At 65.2% G+C, this 21,519-nt stretch overlaps 1 protein-coding gene across 24 annotated transcripts in view; it reads left to right on the top strand.

Annotated features, from left to right (window-relative positions):
* JAKMIP3 (Janus kinase and microtubule interacting protein 3) overlaps positions 1 to 21,519 on the top strand; it is a 97,024-nt gene that overhangs the window by 42,247 nt on the left and 33,258 nt on the right. For 7 of the 24 annotated variants that reach the window (XM_072804820.1, XM_072804821.1, XM_072804828.1 and 4 more), the window contains exons 2-10: positions 2,682 to 2,930; positions 10,202 to 10,699; positions 13,171 to 13,386; positions 14,789 to 14,908; positions 15,449 to 15,595; positions 16,300 to 16,431; positions 18,546 to 18,581; positions 19,291 to 19,350; positions 20,547 to 20,678. In XM_072804820.1, the coding sequence (XP_072660921.1) occupies positions 2,796 to 2,930; positions 10,202 to 10,699; positions 13,171 to 13,386; positions 14,789 to 14,908; positions 15,449 to 15,595; positions 16,300 to 16,431; positions 18,546 to 18,581; positions 19,291 to 19,350; positions 20,547 to 20,678 (1,476 nt within the window). In that variant the 5' untranslated portion in view covers positions 2,682 to 2,795. The remainder of the gene's footprint in view (positions 1 to 2,681; positions 2,931 to 10,201; positions 10,700 to 13,170; positions 13,387 to 14,788; positions 14,909 to 15,448; positions 15,596 to 16,299; positions 16,432 to 18,545; positions 18,582 to 19,290; positions 19,351 to 20,546; positions 20,679 to 21,519) is intronic. The other 17 variants (XM_072804826.1, XM_072804827.1, XM_072804833.1 and 14 more) reach the window with 7 other exon arrangements.

The raw sequence follows: 21,519 nt of genomic DNA, 5'->3' as shown, positions 1-21,519 counted from the left end.
AAGAAGGTTCGTGACTGACTGGGGGGGGGCTAGTCAGTCCAGCAAATATTGGGGATGCACAGCGTTGTCCTGGGCGCCCCCCTCCCCGCACCCCTGCAGCACCTGCCGGCTGAGCTCCAAGACACGACAGGGAGCCGGAGGCTTGAGGGGTCTGGGGTTCAAGCAGTGTTGGCTGGGCCCGCCCATGACCTGCGGGGTGGGGGGCTGGTGCAGCACCCTGGGTTGACCTGCTCTGACCCCACCCTCCACCCCCAGCCCCTGCTTCCAGCAGTCGCTGAGTCTTCCAGGCAGGGCCCAGTGCTCAGCCCGGAGCACCCAGCAAAGGCCGCCCTCCCAAGGCCTCGGTCTCCCTCCGGCCACCCCTTCTGTCCCCCAGGGTGACAGGAACGACGGGGCATCCGTGACCTGGACGTGCTCCTCACAGCTGGTGCTTTCCCGGGTGTGGGCACGGAGGGAAAGCTGGGGCGCACAGACGCGGCTGGCTCGGAGCAAGAGACCCGGCGCTTGCTGGTGCCACCTCTGCCGTCCACGTGGTCTGTCCCCTTAACACAGGCCGCCAGACGCTTCCTTCCACCAGACTCTCATCCCCTGAAGGCTTAACGCTGATTCATTAGCACAAATAGGATCTGGGGTCAGGCATGAAAATCCCCTTCCCCTCGGGCAGTAATCCCATCAAGCACGCTCCCAGAGGAGGCCTCCAGAAACCCCGCTGGGTGTGGGCGAGGGGTCCGCCCCGCCCGGTGCCCTCAGAGGGACACGGGGATTTATCTGGTTCCTACTCATCAACATAATAATAAAGTCAACATGTTTATCCTATTTGCCCCCAAATTAGTGTCAGGGAAAGATACTAAGTCTGCATCTGGGGAGATGTCAGGGAGGGCTCAAGACCTCCTGGTGCATTGAAAATTCTCAATGCAAGGTGCTCAGTACCAAGGAGGAGGCAACCCAGCTCCCGGGGATCCGGCTGGGGGCTGGGGGCAGGACCCTGAGTCCGGGCAGGAGCCGACCGGGTCTGTGCTGAGCCTCGCGGGAGCATGTTCCTGATGGAGGAAAGGCGTGGAGGGTGCGGGGTGGGCGGGGGCAGGCCCTTGTGCCACCATCCAGCCTGGGGGCCGATCCCACGACCCTGAGATCATGACCGGAGCTGAAACTGAGTCAGACCTCAGCCCGCCCCACCTCCCGGGCGCCCCCGCCCCCCCCCCCCTTCAGGAGGTCTCGATGACCAAGGCAGGAACTGGGGAGCTTTTCCTCCAGGTGGGACAAGACTTCTAACTCTCTATGCCTTGCCCCACCTGAACCCGCGCTGCGCACCCCGACCCGCCGCAGGCGCAGTGGAGGCGGCCCGCGGACCGTGGGCACCAGCTCACCTGCCGGGCCAGAGCCACCGGGACCCGTTAAAGCGGTGCTTCTTCCAGGGGCAGCCGCGGGCCTTGCCTGGGGGGGCAGGAGCCCAGGGGTCTCTCCCGCCGCCCATGAGGACTTGAAGGCAGGAGGGAAGCATTGCAAGCAGGCGGAGGACCCTTTTGTGCCGAGCTGGAAAATCTGCACGACGGTCCCCGGGGCGACCCAGAACGTGTACCCCAAACCGAGAGCCAGGCCTCAGGCCCCGTGCTCGGGGGAATGTGCTCTTCGTCTCCCGGGCAGGTGGCTGTGAGCAGAGGGCCTGGGTGTGGGCATCTCTTCCCAGGCGGGGGCCGCTGAGCTGCGTCTCCACGATCTCTTTCGGCCTCAGTCTCCCTCCTCCTTGGAAGGCAGCTGCCTCCCGCGTCCCTCCCCTGGCTCCACACCCCGGGCCGACCGGGAGCCCTCTTCCCGGCCTTCCCCGTGCACGCCCATCGGGGGCTTTGACCCCATTCTGTGTCCCGAGGCCTCAGGGACTGAGCCAGGAGGGAGGCCAGAGGCCGTGGGGACTCAGTTGGAGGGCGCCTCCCTACAGGTGCGTCCAGGCCCACGCTCTGAAAGCTGCACCTTGACCTGATACCCCAGGTGGCGGAGGCACCTTCCCGGCCTGTCAGCTGGGGTGGGGCAGGGCACAGACCCCTCTGTGGCTCGGGTCCCTGTCCTGGTGTCTAAGGTGCAAGAAGGAAGCCTTGGGGGCTAGGGACAGCCTTGTCCCCCCGTTCGTGCGGGAACGGAGGCACAGGGTTCCTGGGTCGGAAGTGTGGAGCACGACCCGAGCCCGCCTCCTGCTGTGGAACAGGCCCACACTGTCTACACGGTCGGCTGGTGGGCCTGCTTCGCACACCTGGGGCGGGGACGTGGGGAAGGCAATGCAGCCTCCGGCCTGGGGGGCAGCGGGAATCCCCCCGTGGTGCTGGGCGATGCTGCCCCCGGCAGGGTGCCCGCGCGCCGGGTGGGGAGGGTGCGTGTTCGCCTCTTACGTTGGCTCAGGGTGAAGGTGCGCGTCCTCCAGGGGGACGATCTCGGGTCCCGGGAAGGGTCTGGAGGTCCCGGCCTCCACTCCACCGCCCCAGAGGCTGTTGGCTCACACCCACCACCACCTCCAGGGCCACACACCCACGTGTGAAATTCAGCCTCTGCGGTCTGGGACTGGGGGCACTGCGTGCAGTCCCCACGGCATCCTCAGGGCAGGAGACCCCAGCCGTGCCCCCGGCCCCGGCCGCACACAGCCCACCCAGGGTGGGAGGCCAACCTGCTCACCAGGTGTGCTTTCCCTCCAGGTGAGCAAGAAGATGTAGCGGAGCTGCCGCGAGGCGCTACCTGCCCCAGCTTGCTGTGGACAGCCGAGCCCAGACGAGCGGCCCACCCCGGGCACCCCTTGGGCCACCCTCACCATGTCCAAGAAGGGCATGGGCGGCCGAGGCAAGGGGGACAAGGCGGAGGTCCTCGCGGCTCTGCAGGCCGCCAACGAGGAGCTGCGGGCCAAGCTCACTGACATCCAGATCGAGCTGCAGCAGGAGAAAAGCAAGGTGGGCCCCCCCCAGGCCCCCTGTCCCCTCCCCTGCCCCCACTCCTGCCCCTCCCTGCGTCCCACACCTGCCCCTCCCCGCATCCCACCCCCTACCCCCCACCGTCCCACAGCTTCCTGGGCCCCAGCGTCTGCCCAGGACAGGGCATTGTGGGGTCATTGCCCAGCTGGTCCCGGGGTGGCCAGGGGCTCTAGGGCAGCTGCGGGGACAGGCAGCTCTGGGAAGAGGGCATGCACGGGTGGTGACCGCCCTGCTCCAGTGCCTGGGCCAGAGGGACCTCGGCAGGTGGTACCTCCCGGGGAAGTGTCCCTCCTGCTGACGGACATACCCGCCTGCATGGCCCCTCTGCATGGAGGAAACAGGCTGGCCTAGGGCCTCCAGGGGGTGTCAGGAGCCCCCGGGGCGCAGCCGGGTGCAGCCCGGGTGAAGGTACAAACCTAGGAGTCCGCCTCATGCTCCTAGAGGTCGTCCCACCCGCGGCTGCAGGCCGGGCCTCACAGTGCTCGAGGGTCAGCACCGGCGTAAGGACAACGGGCCCCTGGTCCTACTGGGTGAGCGTGCGGTCCGACCAGCGCTCCCAAGTGCGGACGTGAGACTGTGGTGCTGGTCCCGCCTGCAGGCCCTGCCCGTGCCCCCGCGGCCTACACCTCCATGGCGCTTTTAGGAAAGCCCACCCGTCCCGCAGCTCGGGGGCGGGGGTGCGGGGAGCGTGCGGGCTCCCGTGGTCAGCCCCCGAGGTACACGGGCTCCAGCTCCTGCCCCTCGCTGCCGGCCAGGGCCCTGGGGCTGCCTGCTGAGGGCCTCCAGCCCCAGCCCTGTTGTTATTCATGTTTTGGAAATATGTACCCCTTGGTACAAAATTCAGAAGGAACGAAGGAAAGGCCCTGGTCCCCCCTCTGGAGGGTTTGTGTTCTGGGTCCTCAGTGCACCTGCCAGGGCACAGATGACAGCGGGCCACACGCCGCGGCCTCTGGCCTCCCTTCGGGACCGCACGCCGACTCCTGGGGGCTCCGCGTGCAGCACGTGCCCAGGGTCCGGCCTCTGCCCGCGGCATCCCGGCTGTTGCCAGGGTTCGGCCGACACCGCAGCCCTGCGGTGAGCACCCTTGTCTGCACTTGAGGCCGCCAGCAGGGAGGCTCGCAGAATCCGCTCCTGCGGGTGTGCGTGCGTGTGCAGGGATCACACCCATGCCCCCCGGAGCACACGCTCCACACACATCAGTTGCCCTGGCTTGGGAGAGGCCTGAAATCCTGTCTCCACAGCGGGGAGGCCTCTGAGGCTGCGGCTTCCAGACCTGCCGCACGTCAGCCTCCTGTGACTCTTGTTAGAGAGGCCGTCAGCCTCACCCGGACCTGGGGCGCCCGCCCTTTGGGCCTCACAGCTCGGCCGGTCCTCACAGTCCTGCCTGCTGCCCCTGCGCCTCGGGGCCGAGCTGCAGTGTCGGGTGCAGGGAGCAGCGCCCCACGGCCCCACCAAGGGGTGCCCGTTGCGGGCAGTGCTGCACTTCCTACGGGGGCTCCAGCCTGCACTCAGCTCTGGGTGCTGCTCAGCGTCCCTCGCAGGCCGGCGGGGCTCCGGGGCTCGTTTGTTGGCTCTTTTATTTTTAGGATTTATTTATTTTAGAGGGCGCTTGGGGGGTGGGGAGCAGAGGGAGACGAGAGAACAGCCGACCTCCCACTGAGCGCGGGGCCTGTTGCAGGCTCCATCCCAGGACCCTGAACCCCAAAGTCAGCCCCTTAACCGGCGAGCCACCCAGGCCCCCAGGTTCACCCGTGCGTCCTGCATCTGCCCGGGCGCCGAGCTGGGAGCAGGACGTCCCGGGGGCTGGACCGGCGCTCAGGCCTCTTCCCAGGTCCCGCCTACGCTCTCCTGTCACCCCCAGCAGCCAGTTTGGCAAATAAAACTCACGTGGGATCCTGAGAAGGCGTCTCCTGCCGACGCCCCGGCCCCTGGAGTCGAGGCCCCGGGAAGCCCGCGGTCCATGCACTCGGCCTGGCGCAGCGACCCTCGGAAATGCCGCCAGCGTTGGCCACGACGTGTGTGCCCTGGTCATGGGGGGGCGGCGCGAATTCAGTCATCACGACTGTCAGCAGCTTGGTCCTTATCGGAGACCTCTACCCCCACCCCCCGCAGTGCGTGTCCCTGCTGTGGCCTTGGGACGGATCCGCGTAACTGACCCAGACCACGGGGTTGGGGGATGCCGTGGAAGCGGCCAAGGAGCGGAGGGCCTGTCCCGACCTCACGGCAGAGGCAGGAGACAGCGGGGGCACCAGCAGGACCTTGTCCCCGCCGAGAGCCAGGCAGGCTGTGAGGTGCTCCCCCACCCCCACCCCCGGCGCCCGGCGCCCACCTTCCTCGGGAATTCCCAGCAGAATCCTGGACCCGCAGCCAGGCTGCACCCCCCACCCCCCGCCAAGAGCAGGTGCCTGCGAAGCGTGGAAAGGTGCCAGGAACGTAGCTGCGAGCCCAGCACCTCGGATTTCGGCCCGATGGTTCCTTTATCACCGAGGGACACTTAAGTGAATGGAGACTTGACAGCAAGGAATGACGTGATTTAAATAAAAACCGGCCCGTCCCACTGCGGACCCTCTGTCGGGAGACTGAAGTGGAGCCATCTCTGGTGAAGAACCTTCTGGAAGGAGGGAGCCGGCTCTGCAGGGAGGCCTCTGGGGAGCTGCGTGGAGATGAACTCAGTGGGGCCGGGTGCTGGGAGCACGGACGCGGACACCGAGGTGGACACGAGCTCCCACCAGGACGCGAGGCTCCGGCTCCCGTCTGGGCACAGAGCCGCCCCTGCTGCCCCTGCTCTCGGGGTCCCACCCGCAGCCGGGCCCCAGTTCGTGAGCACCCGGGGGCCAGCAGGAGGAATGGAAACGCCAGCCTCATGCCTGCTGTCAGGAAGCGGCTCCAGCCCACAGGATGCCACTCGGGAAGCGCCAGGCGCCTGCGTGACCCCCAGACCTCGTCCCCGTGGAGGACACACCAAGGAACAGGAAGCAGGTGGCAGGGCACATAGAGCCACGTGACCGCCGCACTGGCCGTGGTGCCATCAGTCCACGCGGCAATCAGGAAGGGCCTCTCAGAAGAAGTGGCCCTGGACGGAGACCCTGACGCCTGGAAGGGCTGGCAAAGGCGGGTCCCTGTAAGGGCACGCGTGATGCAGCGGCAGGAAAGGCGGCCCGAGACCAGGCCACCGAGGGCCGTGCGAGTGGGGCCAGGATGCCGGGTGGGCAGGGGCTGCAGGCAGGGCCCGGGGGCAGGGTTGGCATCGGTGTCGCCCACGAAGGTGTGGGGTGGGTCACGGGGCTCACCCCAGACCTCCCGCAGGTAGTAGTCTTCTGTCCTGCGAGTCCCAGCACCGTGGGCGAGGGGCTCCCGGGGAAGCTGTGGGCCTGTCCTCGCCCGGCAAGACGCAGACGTACACCTCACGCACGTAGAGCCTCCAGCATCGTAGACAGAAGCGAGGCAGGAAGGGACCCCCGCTGAGCAGAATAGCAAGCCGGGAAGGACTGCCAGTGCCTGAAGGAACAGGGGCGACGACGGAGCGTTCCGGAAACCTGCCCAGCCCAGGGAGAGGCCACAGCAGCTCACGGGAGCAGCGGGGTGTGTGGGGTGCGGTCCGCTACTGCGTGCGTCCGTCGGGCTGCTGGTGGCTGGGTGAGCGCCCGGGCCTCTGCGGACAAGGTGGGCGAGCGCACCTGCCCTGCTGCCGGCTTCGCCCAGGACCTCGACCGTCTCTAAGGATGACCCCGAATTACTTCCTGGAAATACGACCGGAGAGAAAAAGCTCCCTCCCAGCAGAAAACGAGCATGACCCGAGGTGCCCGCAAGCCGGGGGGCCGGGTCCCAGCGGCGCCATTGGCCCATTTGTGTTAAAATTCCATAAACCTCTGAGCAAACATGTTTGAGAGCCGTAAGGTTTTGTGGCGTCATAAAGGGTTATGGCTGCTTCGGTCCACGGACGGGTGTGGGCCCGAGTGCGGAAGGCCCTGGCCTGAGCGCAGGCCCCCGCGGGGCCCGGGGCTACGCTGCCTGGCGTATTTCACACGGGCCTTTGCTCGGCAGTTCATTTATTTATTTTTAAAGATTTTATTAATTTATTTGACAGCGTGAGCAGTGGGAGGAAGGGCAGGGGGAGAAGCAGGCTCCCCCTTGGAGCAGGGAGCCCGATGCAGGACTCGATCCCAGGACCCCGGGATCATGACCTGAGCCAAAGGCAGACGCCTCTCCCATGGAGCCCCCGGGCACCCCATTTCTCTGCAATTTTAACCAGTAACACGATCTCAACCCCTAACGCACACCTTGGGTCTCAGGCCTACGTTCCTCGGCATGAGCTGCTAAGACTGCAGGTGCCTCCGCGTCCTGCTCCGGAGGAGACGGTCTCCTGGCGCCCCGGCCCGGCACCTGTGTGTCTGCAGCTCCAGCCTGTCATCCCTCTTAGGGACCTCCCGTCAGGACTGCGGACAGCGGCCACCCCGTCCTGGGAGCGCCTGCCCGCCGCCGGGCCTGTGCCGGTCACGGGCAGGGTCCGTCCTCGGGGGCCGAGGTCTGGCGGTCGTGCCCATCACCGTGGGCCCTGTGTGTCCACAGCGGGTCCGGGCCACGTGGATGGCCGGCTGGGGGCGGGGGTCCTGCCGGTGTCCACGTCGTCCCCAGCTCCACGGTGCCTGCGAGGACTGCGGGCCGCGCTGAACGTAGTTTCCTTCTGAACAAACCCCGAGGATGGCGAGGCCACCGGAGCCGCCTGTGCTGTGGCCTGGTCGGCCTTGTCGGGCGAAGCGGAGGGAGAAGGAGGAGACTCCCCGGAATTCCTCGCGGGAAGATCAAGCGCTCAGAGAGCGGGCTGGGGCCCCCACGGCCGCGGGAGGCGCCTCACAGACAACCGCTGGGAAAGGAAGAGGGAAACTGGGGAGTCCTCACTGGGGGGGCCGTGAGTGCCGCGGCCCCTGTATGCCCCCGATGGCGTGTCTCCTGCAGGTAAAGGAGTAGTTAGGGGATGTTCCCGTCCTGTCCCTCGGTTTCCTTGACAACCAGATCCTCCGTGGGAGGGGACGGGGGCGCAGAAGCTACGCAGGGAAACTTGAACAGGAGCCCTGGTTTTGGGTCAGAAACACACTGGAAATTGGAAACGTCCACGGGAACCTAGAGGCATGTCCTCTCACACGCAGGGGGCAGATGCCGTGTCTCGTCCACGGGGAGGACCAGCTGGGACCCGGCATAGCCCTGGGCCCGCTGTGACCCTGAAATACTGCTTCCCATCGAAAGACGTCAGGGCGCCTGGGGAGCAGTCGGGGCAGGAGGTGAGTGGACGGGCCGGTGAGGCCCGACCTGCCGGAGAGCAAGATAACCAGGCTCACGGCGCGCCGAAGGCCCCAGCCCCCTCGCTGGCCGCAGATGGACGCTCTGAGCCTCCGTGAGGATGACACCAGCGGGCACTAAACCCGCCACTCTGCTTAAACCCACACGTTCCTAATGAAACCAGTAACTGGGCTCCTGCCGGGCCGCCTGGGAGCCCGCTGGTCCCTTGAAAACTGGGTGAATGGAGGCGATGAAGAGGGACACCTGCCTGCCCTGCCCCCCCCCAGCAACCCGACGACCCCTGGTGCCGATGGAAGACCCACCCCGGATGCAGGAACCGCTCAGCCCTGCGATGTCCTGAAAGGCAAAGCCGCGGCCCCGCTGGTCAAGAGCCCGGCCCGCTGAGCCGCCAGCAGCGTGTGGCCACGTCAGCCAGACTTTCACGAGGTCCCCGGAGGCCGCATCCGTGGGGAGGCAGCTGGGGTCTCAGGGGGAATATTCCTAACTGCTTGTTACAAAGCTGCCGTGTGCTCCTGAAGCAGGGCTGAGGGGCACGGGGCAGTGGGGCCCCGCATGCGGCCCCCTCACATCCTCCACTGCTGTCAGCCCGTCTGGGACAGGAGCCTGAGTCGCTCCCATGGCCGCTGTGAGGCTTTCCGCCCGCCGCCTCCCCACCACCTGCGAGCTCGGGGCCACAGGCCAGGCCCCATTCCCGCATCCCCTGCGCGGGGAGCCTCGCGGTTCAGCCCACGCCAAATGGGGAGGATGGCCCCGCTGTGCGTGCCTCCCGGGGATGCTTGCTCAGATGGGGCGGACACTACAGGCCCGGAGACAGGGATGAATAAGGCACCTGGGGGGGTGTTGCTGTGAGGAAGGGGCACGACATGGCGGGGTCAGCGTGTGGAGCAGGACGGTCTGTGGGCACTCGGGCAGGGGGTGGGCAGCGGGCCTGCCTGGGGTCAGGGGTCCAAGCGATCACCCTGGGGAAAGGACCCCAGAGCTGCTAGCTGGGGTGCCAGCGGCCCTGGCAGGGAGGGTCGACACTTCCCCAGATGCACAGCGGGTGTGGTCCATGGCGGTGACGCCCCTGGCTCGGCCTTTACTCTGAATGCGCCGGGTGCAGAGAGGAGGGCTGGGCAGGGCTTGACCCGCACAGACTTCCTCCCGTGGAGAGTGGGTGGCGGCAGGTGAGTCGAGGTGGGGCTGCCCGCAGTGGGGAGCAGCGGGGCCCAGCTCCGGAGCTGGGTGTGAGGGTGGGATGGGGGGTGCATGAGGGGAGGATGGGATTGGGGATGGTGACCCCACACGAGGTGCCGTGGACGGCGACGGGGAGCCCAGAGGCCGGCGGGAGGCGAAGCGCCACCTGGAGTGCTGGACCGGGGGCAGGTGAGCCACGCTCTCACCCCGTATTAGGTTCTGAGCACCGACTCGGTGCCACGTGCAGGTGCTGGGGTCATTCCACCGAGGTGGAAGTTCCAGATGAAAACAAGAGATTCAGACCAAAATCTGAGTGTTTCCAAATATCTAGACGTTACATGTCACCTAGGGAGCGAGTGCCTAGAGTGGCCTCCCCATGGCCCGGAACGTCACAGAAGGTGAGTGCGACAGCCTGTCATCCGTGCCCGAGGCACCCGCACCTTCTTCCCGGTGATTCGTTGGCGAGGCGGCCGGTGGGCTTCCCGGCACGGTGGGTCCTGGTCGGGGGGCGAGGCGCAGGGCAGATCTGCGTGGACCCCATGTCTGCGATCTCACCTCCCAGGCCCGCGGGGCCTCCAGCCGCCAGCGCCCCGAGGACGCCTAGGCGCGCAGGTCCGAGCTCTCCACCCGCAGGGCTTGACTCAGTTTCCAGAAGGAGCCGCTCTCGGGGGAGGACGGCCCGCCTCGCGGAAGGAGCCCCGAGCTTGCCCACGCGGTCCCTCGGCGTCAGCAGGCCGAGGCGGCCCACCACCGACGGGCTGGCTCTTGTCTTCCAGGTGAGCCGGGTGGAGAGGGAGAAGAACCAGGAGCTGAGGCAGGTGCGGGAGCACGAGCAGCACAAGAACGCCGTCCTGCTCACCGAGCTCAAGACGAAGCTGCACGAGGAGAAGATGAAGGAGCTGCAGGCCGTGCGCGAGGCGCTGCTGCGGCAACACGAGGCCGAGCTGCTGAGGGTCATTAAGATCAAGGACAACGAGAACCAGCGGCTGCAGGCGCTGCTGCACGCCCTGCGCGACGGCGCCCCCGACAAGGCCAAGATCGTGCTGCTGTCCGAGGCCAAGGAGGAGGCCAAGAAGGGGTTCGAGGCGGAGAAGATCAAAATGCAGCAGGAGATCTCGGAGCTCAAGGGGGCCAAGAAGCAGGTGGAGGAGGCGCTGACCATCGCGGTGCAGGCCGACAAGATCAAGGCCGCGGAGATCCGGAGCGTGTATCACCTCCACCAGGAGGAGATCTCCCGCATCAAGAAGGAGTGCGAGCGGGAGATCCGCAGGCTGGTACGTGCTGGGGGGGCGCGGGGTGCGGGGTGGGGGTGCGTGGGAGGGAGACCTGCAGGCTGGGATGTGCTCGGGGGGCTCCTGGGAGGGGCACTGGGGGTGGGGGCGCTGGGGGCAGGGGGACATGGGGAGTGCGAGCAGGAGATCCACGGGCTGGGATGTGCTCCAGGCCGAGGGGTGCACAGGAGGGCGCTGGGGGCGGGGACGTGGGGCGTGGGAGCTCCCAGGTGCAGCAAGGTGAGCCCAGGAGGCCCACGGGGGAAGGTCGGGGCCCTGAGGCCATCCTGATGTGGGGGCCACGTGGGAAGGCGCCCTCTCCGCCTGGACCGCAGGGAGTTGCCATCCTGTCAGGACAGGAATGGCCCCAGTGCCGCAGCTTCATCTGGGGCGTCAGGGTGGCTCAGGTCACCCGCTGCCGGTGGCTGTCACCGCAGAGTCAATGTCCTCAGAGACCCGGAGCTAAGCCGTTGAAGAGAACATTCCGGGTGTGTGTGGGGCCGTGCCTGGTTCTCCCCGTCCCTGGGAGCCTGGACCCCTCGGTAGTTTGAGGCAATGGAGCTCTACCTTAGAGCCCCGTGTCCCCAGTCACGGCGTCACCAGGACCTCACTGGCGTTGCTGGTCATGCTCGGGGGCCCTGGGATCCCCTTAATGGGATGCAGCGATCTCCCCACCAGCACGGCAGTGCCCCAAGTTGGAAGCAGGCCCCTGTAGGTGCGGTGGGAGCCCCACAGGACCGGACGAAGCTTTTTCTGCCCCACAACGGGCGCCTGTGTCGTGCACCTGCAGGCCTGCCCCCCTGCACAAATGGGCGATCCAGGTGGAAGCTGTAGGGTCGTGGTCTCCTGTGTGGACACTGCTGCGTGCAGAGCCCTGTGGTTTAGGAGGACCCCCTGGCAACACCGTCACTGACCTTGGAGTGACTCCCCACCTTTACAGGATCCAATCCTGCCCCCGCGTGGAAGCCCCTTTCCTTGAATTTCCTCTGTGGGCGGGTCGCCTCCCTTGGCCGCAGGACAGGACACCTCCGCTGGTTCTTGGGGGGGGAGGTCTGCCTTTTGGTCCAAACCAGCTGCTCAAAGAGCTCATTTTGGTGGGATCTTTGCATAGAGACGCTCATCTTCTGGTTTCCTGGTGAAGGAATAGCGATGTTTCCGGAGCGTCTGCGTGTGAGCGTCAACGTTAGGCCCCGGAGCAGAGCTCCTTGGTGATACGACTGTATTTCCCCGGCCCCTTTGTTTTCACTAATTCCGTGTTGTCTCTTCCGGCGTCTCTGTGCACGCGAGTAGTTGGAAATTTAGCCATTAAGGATTTCTTTTATTCTGTTCAGTTCACCACTGGCCCGTGAATTCTGTGATCTGGGCTAAGGAGACGCCTCTCTGTTTCCACGCTGACTTCAGCACATGGCTGGTTTATTAGCTTGTTTGACCCTTAAACAGCAGGGGAAGCACCAAGACATCCCGTCCTGTCCTGTTGTTTATGTTTTAAACAGAGGCGTCTCGTCAACCTGGGGCCGTTCACCGTAGTGAGGGCCCCTGGCCCACCCGACTGAAGAATGGGCGGAGAGGGTCTGTGTTGCCCCCGCTGGGGGGTGGGGAGCCCGATGCGGGGCTGGGAGGCAGCTGGCGGCTGGTGCGGAGGGCTCCTGGCCGCCGTCAGGGGGCTGAGTGCTTCAGGGAGAGGGGGAGGCCGTGGACCCGGTGGCCTGCAGGGGCCTGGGGGGCCCGGGTACTCCTGTCCCCCACTCTGGAGCCGACTTGTCCGGAGACCCCCCTCCTCCAAGCCTTTGTTCAAACCAAGATTAACTAAAAACGTAGCTTTGCCTGCAAAGCTATGGGCAGCGCCTCCGCTGTCTGTCCACGTCCACATGTCCAGCAAGGAGAGGCAGGCTGCAGGACGCGAGCATTGGCTCCAGCTCCCTGGGCCGGTGCCCCTCGGAAAGGAGAGGAGGGCAGCGAGAAACTTCTGCTTCTCTAACCCGCAGCCTGCCTGTGGAGGGTGGACGTTGCTCCTCATACCGTCCCACGGATGGGGCTCGGGGAACTCGGGGGACCCCTGCCCTGCCCAACACACGGGAAGGCAGGAGCTACAGATGGCCCCCGTGGGCCTGCCCGCCAACGCCAGGCCCAGCGCTGGACGGGGTGGGCCCGCCGGGCGCCCAGGGACGCCGGGAGGGCTGCGCGGACTCCAGGAAGGAGCCTCGGTTGCTCCAGCTTGAACTGAAGCAGCAGAGCAGAGGCCAGCCGGGCGCGGGGGGTGGGGGTGGTGGGGGGGGGCGCTCCTGCTGCGGCCTGAGCCCTGGGGCTCCTGTCCTCGTCCTCGGCCGGCCCGGCCTGTCCTGCTTCCGTCCTGGCAGGGCTGCTGCCATGGGGACCCTCCCGACGCGGTTCCAAGGGTTGCTCCCTCTGTTTCTATGGTAACCGCAGATCTGTACTCTGCCTGCCTGTGTGATTGTGTTCTGTTCTCCTTGTAGATGGAGGAGATAAAATTTAAAGACAGAGCAGTCTTCGTGCTGGAGAGAGAGTTAGGGGTTCAAGCCGGGCATGCTCAGAGACTGCAGCTCCAAAAAGAGGCTCTAGATGAGCAGCTGTCCCAGGTCAAAGAGGCTGATCGGCACCTGGGCAGCCCCAGACGGGAACTTCCTTATGCAGGCGGTGCAGGAGACGCCTCAGACCACTCGGGAAGCCCTGTAAGCACCTCCCCATGCTTTGCCCGGTGACCCAGAGTCACAGACAGCGCTGCACGCGGCTATGTGGCCCCGCTCGGGCAGCTCCCCAGGGAGTTGAGAGCCTAGGTCCAGAGACCAGAACCAGAACCTCCTGCCCTGGGGATGCCGACCATGTCTGCAGCCCACCAGCCAGACCCCGGACCGCTCGGCTTATCTGGCTTGGCTGGGAGGGCAAGCAGGCTTCTGTCTCCTTCCCCCCTTGCTAACGGGGCACGGCACTGGCCTTCCCTCCATCCACCCTCCCACGGCCCCCCGAGGCCTCGGGCTTCCAGCTGGAGCCCACCTGCAGCTGCCAGGCCCCCAGGGGGCTAAGGTTCCTTGCTTGCTGGTACCGGTTCCTGCCGCAGGCTGGCGGGATGAGGCCGTACGGCCTCCATCTCCGTGCGCACGGGCTCCTGGCTCTCTGCTCGCCACATCCCCACCAGTCGCCCCCACCTGCTTTTTGTGTGACCATGCCACCCTTCTGCTCCTCTTCAGGCTGCCGTGACAGCGTGGGGGCTGCCACCAGCCACAGGGCTGTGACATCCTTCATTCCTCATTGCTGCTCCTCATTCAGAGCCCTCTGGAGTGGTTCTGGGTAATCTGGGGTGGGGGGACTCTAAATTCCATGAACCCTCAACGCAGGTCCTGTGGGGCCCGCTCCCTAGCCTCTCCTGCACCTGCTGAATGAGGAACCCTCCCTCTGTCCTTCCTGGACGTGCATTGTTTGCTTTAAGGACAAAATGTCTGAGCTGAGCCAGCCCGAGGACAGTGACATTTCAAGAATAGAAAATGATTTTTACAATCTTATTATAAATGGCCTAACTGAATTAAATCTTGCTCTGGCGCTCGATAGATTGTGTTAACTCCAGAGAGATTCTGAAACTGGATCAAAATGTTTTCATTGATTTTTGAATGAGTTTCCAGAGGTTTCCAAAGTGACCTTATAGAACCCCAGTGTGAGGGAGCACACTTCTTGGGAAGCCACCTTTTGAAAGTCTTAAGTTGAACATCTTTTCCCGTGCTCACAGGATCACACTAGGGAAACCGCGTCCCCACCTCTGGCATAGGGCAGACCCCTGCCCGACGCTGTACCAGCCGCACCCCGAGGGGGCCTGGAGCACCCACACCTGCGGTGCTTGCATTTGCACGCCCTTGCCTTCCACCTCCACACACTCATGGACATTTCTGCTCCTCTGTTCTGTCCCCATGTGCGGTTTGCTGTGCCCGTGGTGGCCAGCCGGCACTCACCCACCCACCCGCCATGTGCAATCACGGGCGATCATGACACAGAGCTGCTTTGTTTTCCACGGTGTGCTGGGATTTGCAGAGGTTTTTATGCCTGTGTCTACGAACAGTTATTTGCAGTTGATTTTTGTTTTAGGAACAGCAGTTGGATGAAAAGGATGCTCGGCGCTTCCAACTTAAAATTGCAGAGCTGAGTGCGATCATTCGGAAGCTGGAGGACCGAAACGCCTTGCTGTCGGAAGAAAGGAATGAGCTGGTGAGTGGCAACGGGGCAGGGGCACGGGGGATCTGGATCCTATGGGTCTGGGGTCGGGGCGGGAGGGCAGAGGGCGCCCACCTCCAAAATTCCCTCGTGGAAAGGAGTGATGGTGCCAAGAGCAGGGCTTGCCTGCAGGCCTCTCTGCCGTTTCAATAAAACTTTATGAACAAAACCTGGTGGGGGGGCCAGATGTGGGCCACAGGCACGGGTGGGCTAATCCCCGTTCCATATTATTGAGCAAAAAAGTTCCCTCAGTCCTGTGGGTTGTCTGGGATGAGTGAGGCCCTCGCCCCTCGGTGGAGCCATCCCGATCACTCCTGGAAGGCACTGGAATTTCCAGGTGACCTCTGTCTGAGTGGGAGCTTCTCCAAGGGCCTGGCCAGTTCGTGGCGGCTCTTACTGCAAAACAGAGCCTCGGCCCCATACCCCTCCCTTGCTGTAGCCAAAGCTTGTTCTGGTCAGTTTGCGACTCTGTACAGGGACTGTTGGCTCCAGTCACACTTAAAATCATGCCGAGTGATTAATTTGGTCTTTCAGTTAAAGCGCTTAAGGGAAGCTGAGAGCCAGTATAAGCCCTTGCTGGATAAAAACAAACGTCTTACCCGGAAAAATGAAGATCTGTCCCATACTTTACGTCGGATGGAAAACAAGTTAAAATTTGTCACGCAGGAGAACATAGAAATGGTAAGGGGCCCTGACAGGTCCGACCGGCCCGTGGGATGGCTCAGGCTCCCCAGCGATGAGCAACAGCCCCCCTCCCCACTTGTCACCTGCAAGGCTTGATAATAAGGTCCCCATCAGGCCTCTGGTCTCACATACTCTGTGGGGAGAGGAACCAATGCGGAGCCTCCCTGGGAGAGGAGAGCACTGGAAGGAAGAGCACTGGAGGTCGTGGGCACCTGCCTGGGCAGAACCTGGCAGGGAGGTCACTGAGCAGGTCAGCCCCAGGCCTGCGGCCCCACCAACACCAGAGCTCTGGGGGCACCTGTGGACTCCCAGGAAGAGTCTCCACCTGCGTGGAGTGGGAGGGGCTTGCAGACCAGCAGCAGGCCCCAGCTGCGGGAGGGTCCCCTAGTGGGGTGTGGGAAGGTCAGCTGGTGCCCCCGGGCCCCTTCTTAGTTCGGCCACAGTAATTCAGCACGACCGTAGGGGGGGTCACCCCCCTCGCCCCCTCCCGCCGCCCCGTTGCTGCAGAAATGCCTCCTTCCCAGGCTCAGCCCAGTGGAGCCTGTGGGGTGCGCCGGGTCAGGGCGCCAGGTCCGGGGTGCAGGCTCGCCCCGCGCGCCCCCAGGGCCCTGCAGAGGGGTCCCTGCCCCCCGCCCCGGCCCGAGCCACGGGCAGAGAGCCCCTCCCTGCACCCCTGTGACGGGGTCTGGCTGGCTTTGCAGAGACAGAGAGCCGGGATCATCCGGAGACCCAGCTCCTTAAACGACCTGGACCAAAGTCAGGACGAGAGAGAAGTTGACTTCTTGAAACTTCAGATTGTGGAGCAGCAGAACCTCATAGACGAGCTCTCCAAGGTGCCCGCGCCCCCTGGGTGGTGCCCTCCTGCCTCCCCTGCCTATTGAGCCGGGCTGCAGCCCTCCCGCCCCGGCCCCGCCCCTCCCGCCCCAGGCCCCGCCCATCATCCCGGCCCGGCCCGCCCCAGGCCCCGCCCATCACCCCGCCCTCGGCCCCGCCCCCTCCCGCCCTCGACTCCGCCCATCACCCCGCCCTCGGCCCCGCCCTTCCCCTCAATCTCCGCCGGCCACGCCCTCGGCCGCGCGTCCCGCCTTCGGCCCCGCCCCTCCCGCCCTGGACTCGGCCCCGCCCCCACCCCGGCCCCTCCCCTTCTTGCCTCAGGCCCCGCCCCTCCAGCCTTTGACTTGCCCATCAGCCCCTCCCCTCAATCTCCGCCGGCCACGCCCTCGGCCACGCCCCCGCTGCCTTTCAGCCACGCCCCCCGCCACTCCCCTCCCATTTCCCTCGGTCCTGCCCGCCCCGCCCGTCGGCCCCGCCCCTCGCCCCTCAGCCCCTCCCCTCCCACCCCCTCAGCCTCTCCCTTTCCTCCTCTCCCCACTCCCCTGCCCCTCCCTTCCCTCCCCTCCCTTACCTCCCCTCCCCTTTCCCCGCCCCTCCCTTCCCTCCCCTCCCCACTCCCCTGCCTTTCCCTCTCCTCCCCTTACTCCCCCCCCCCCGCCCCTCCCTGCCCTCCCCCCCCACTCCCCGCCCCTCCCTGGGGGCCCCACCAGGATCAGGCCCCAGAGGCCCTCTCTAGACCTGCGCGGTCTCCTCATCACTCTGGCCCTGGGGCATCCAGGGCAGCCATGCGAGGTGTTGGCTCCCCGGCCCTGGGGACAGGGGTGTCACCTGGGGGCTGAGCACACAGTCCCCCATTGTCAGTGTGGAGGTAGGAATCCGCAGGTGTGGGCAGGGGCCATCCTGGGCCCCCGGAGGCTTCTGGTGGCTGTGGGCGTCTCACACCTGCTCCCACTGTCTCCAAGGAGCCTGCCCTCTGTGTCCCCTTCTCTCCTGAGCACACCTGCCCACCCTACTGCAGGGCCGTCTCACCTCCAGACCCCTCACTCAGTCACATCTGCAAAGACCCTATTCCAAATAAGGTCCACATGCAGGTGCTGGGCATGAGGACCTCTACACTGTCCTGTCCCTGTCCCTACACCCCCTCTACCTGCCCTGTCCCTGTCCCTACACCACCTCTACGTGCCCTGTCCCTGTCCCTACACCACCTCTACGTGCCCTGTCCCTGTCCCTACACCACCTCTACGTGCCCTGTCCCTACACCCCCTCTACATGCCCTGTCCCTGTCCCTATACCCCCTCTACGTGCCCTGTCCCTGTCCCTACACCCCCTCTACATGCCCTGTCCCTGTCCTACACCCTCTCTACACTGGCCTGTCCTTGTCCCTACACCTGCACCAGTTTTGCAAGTAGTCCTGCATCAAATCCTCCTCCAATTACTCTGCTTGGGGGCCTTCTGCCTCTTGTTGGGGTCCACTGGGATCATTTCTGCATGGTCGCCTTGGTCATTCTATGACCTTGGGGGGCAGCAGAAGGGACAACAGCACCTCCTTGCTGGTGTGGCTTATGGCCCAGAAGTGGTGGCCTGGCCTGGCTTCTTGTTGTTTTAGTAAGTTTAATGCCCATCGTGGGGCTTGCACTCAAGACCCTGAGGTCAAGAGCCACGTGCTCCGCGCGCTGAGCCGCCCAAGCGCCTGGGGCCTGTCTCGTGTGATGATTGAAGTGGCCTCCAGAGTAACAGGAGATCGTACTGCCCAGCACGGGCTGTAGGACGGGGTCTCATCAGCACAGCCCCCCCGACTGGCCCGAGAGTGACCGTCAGTCCCCACATGTCCAAGAATCTATGGGCTGAGTGGGGGGCGGGGGAGGGTGGGAAGAGGAAGAGGCCTTGGTCCGTCGCAGTTGTCCGCCATTGCAGATGCCGAAGGGTGGGCCCGAGCCCAGGACCCTGGGGGCTTCTGCAGGTCTCACGGTGACTTGGCAGGTCAGCTTAGGGAGGCAGGACCATGAGGCCGCGTCAGACAGCCCTCGGCAGGCAGTGGGAGGCAGTGGGTGCTCTGGGTGCCCTGGGGAGCAGACTGTGCTCCCAGCTCCCTAACACGCTGTTCTGTCCCTAGACGCTTGAGACGGCCGGCTACGTGAAGAGCGTGCTAGTAAGTGATTCTTCCCTCCGTCCACACCCGTTTCCTGGGCCCCCTGGTGCTGGTGGCTCCTGCTCCTCCACACAGAGGCGCTACCTGCCCAGAGGCTTTGCAGGGGTGACCAGAACGCCTACCCCTGAGCGTCAGCTAGATGCCCCTCGGGGCCTTTGGTGACACCTGCAGAAGGAGCACCCAGCTTTGCTCGTTACTCAGGGACGCGGCCCTCCCTGGGTTTCTCCCCGGCTCGCGTGGTCGTGGCTGCTGCGTGGTCAGGGCCATGGAAACGCAGTGGAGCTCCCTGGGGAGAAACGGGTGTCTGGTCTCCCTCCGTGTCTGCAGGGTCCGTCTCCACCTGCGTGGGGACACCGTCCCCAGACACCTGCTCGGACAGTACAGAGCAGGGTGGGCTCCATTGCGCTCGGAGCCCGCTTCTGTGTGCACGGCTCAGCGCCCAGCCCGAGCCACACGCTGTGACAGGCTGGAGCACCCTGAGCGTGGCGGGGCGACAGCCCCCCATGTGGGCCACAGCCCCGCGGCACCACGCGCCCCCTGCACCGTCAGAGCCCACGGCCCTCCGTGAGCGGCGCCGCGGGTCGTGACCATGCAGGCAGCACGCCCACCTAGGAACCGCCCGCGGGGTCCCTTCCCTTCCGACGACCACGCGGGAATATCAGCAGGGCTGCTCGACCACTCAGGAAATCTCGTCCTCCGGTTTTTGCAGGAGCGAGACAAGCTTTTAAGATATCGGAAGCAAAGAAAGAAAATGGCCAAACTCCCCAAGGTAAAGTAGACGAAGTCCACGTACGCGTGCGCAAAGCGTGTGCTTCTAGAAGCCACTTCACGTGACTGAGTTTCTCCCTGGAGGTGAAGAGAGGATAACCTCATTATTTCTAAAAATTGCCACCGTACAGTAACCAGAGCGAGCCCCAAATCAGTACTCTATGGTTTTAGATTTAAAGCTCCTACCTTCTTGCTTTTTTAAATTTCCCAGAGAGCTCAGGATTCCTGACAGCGGGGAGGAGGGTTCGCCCGGGCGGCCTTCCCCTGCCCGCGTGGGGGTGAGACTCCCGCTGCCCTGGGCCGCGGTCCCGGCCTCCGCTGCACCAGTGTCCGCTGGGCCCCGCCGGCCCTCGGGCAGACCTGCGCCCCGGGAGTCTGAAGCACAATCCTTTCCTTTTATTTTTTTTTAAAGATTTTATTTATTCTTGAGGGGGGGGTAGCAGAGACCCAGGCAGAGGGAGAGGCAGGCTCCATGCAGGGAGCCCGACGCAGGACTCGATCCCAGGACCCCGGGGTCACGCCCCGGGCTGAAGGCGGCGCTAAACCGCTGAGCCCCCCGGGCTGCCCCACAATCCTTTTCGACAGTTATAAGCTTTTCACTAGAGAATGTTCAGGAGATGTTCCCGGGGACTCTCTGCTTTATGCAAAATGCGTGTGTTTTCTTGTTTGGGTTTTGAACGCTCGAGGGTGTCCTCAGGCAGGCTGGAGAGGCTCCGGGGCCACCAGTGCCGCTTAGCTGGTCCCGAGAGGCCCGAGGAAGGGGGACGGGCTTTGGGCGCTCTCTCCCCTCAGGGTTACTGCAGCGCATTTAGGGAGCTTCTGGAGGCCCGGAGGGAGCCTGGACGCACCTTCCCGAGGGCACCAGCTGGGGGAGGCCCAGGAGGGCAGGCGCTTCCGTGAGGCGCCAGGCGATGGGACAAAGGCCAGAGCCATCAGGACGGGCCGGTGGCCAAGGGCAGGATGTTGGTTGACGAAGGCGTGGAGCGCTGGCCACAGTCCCCTCCGACTTTGGTGACCGACGGCCCGTTGGGGTCTCGGCAGAAGGAGGACCCAGGAGACTCCGGTGACCGTCTGGGCCAGGAGTCAGGGCGAGTGTCAGGGACAGCGGCAGGAGGGACTTGGACGGAGTGGAGGTGGACGTGGGGCGAGGAGGGGACGCGGGTCCACGTCTGGGCTGACTCGGTTCCTTTCGGTCAGAAGCCGGTGGTGGTGGAGACCTTCTTCGGATATGACGAAGAGGCCTCCCTGGAATCCGACGGCTCTTCCATCTCTTACCAAACGGACAGGACGGACCAGACCCCGTGTACCCCTGACGACGACCTGGAGGAGGTAGCTTCCCCCCGGGCTTCTGGCCGGGCAGGGCCGGGGGCAGGGCGGGGACCCCGGGGCGTGGGGGTGGGCTGGCTGGCCTCCCTGCTGCGCCCCGGGCCTGGGATCCCGCACGTGACAAGGGCTCCCCGTTGCTGGCTGCCCGTGCGTCCGTCCCTTTGCATGCGCGCAGCCCTCACCCCGCTGCCGAGCCCATGCCCGTCCTACGGTGGTACGGGGCCTCCCTGCCCCTCCAGGGGCTGAACCACGCCGTGTGGGGAGCTCGGCACCAACGCCAGGGGCCCCGCCGAGGTGGACGTCAGGGCCACCAAACAGTGCGGAGCAGCGTTGCCTCTGACGAAAGCACAACCAGCCTGTCCTGCCCACCGGTCCTTCTTCCAGAAGGAACCACCCCAAATGCAGGCGGCCGTCGGAGCCCCACATGTGGGGGGAGGCCTGTGCTTGGCTGGGTCTGACCGGCTCGGCCTCTGGGGCCAAAGGTCAAGGAGTGGCCGGCAGTCCACGGCCGGGACAGGCCCAGAGGCGCTGGAGGGTGGGGCCTCCCCTGGCAGATGCGGGCGGGTGGCCCCGTGGCCATGCACCTGCTTGGAGACCAGATGTGGCACAGCTGCTCCAGTGGCCTCGGGGCGCGGGGGGAGCTGGGGCCAGGCTAGGGTTCCATGTCAGAGCTAGGCCTAGGTCTTGGAGCAGCACGCACGTCGGGGTGCGGGGGGGCCCCGGGAAGGCAGCTGCCCCCCCCCCGCCCCCCCCCCTCCGTCCCCCTGGGGCAGCAGGTGTCCTCGTAGCCGGAGGAGGCATTTGGGCCTCACGGCAGGAAGGGAGCCTGCAGTGCGAGGTGGGG

Source organism: Canis lupus, chromosome 29 (genome assembly GCF_048164855.1).
Source record: "Canis lupus baileyi chromosome 29, mCanLup2.hap1, whole genome shotgun sequence".
Taxonomy (NCBI): Eukaryota; Metazoa; Chordata; class Mammalia; order Carnivora; family Canidae; genus Canis; species Canis lupus.
The sequence above is the reverse complement of the archived record's forward strand: the minus strand, read 5'-3'. Positions and strand labels throughout refer to the sequence as shown.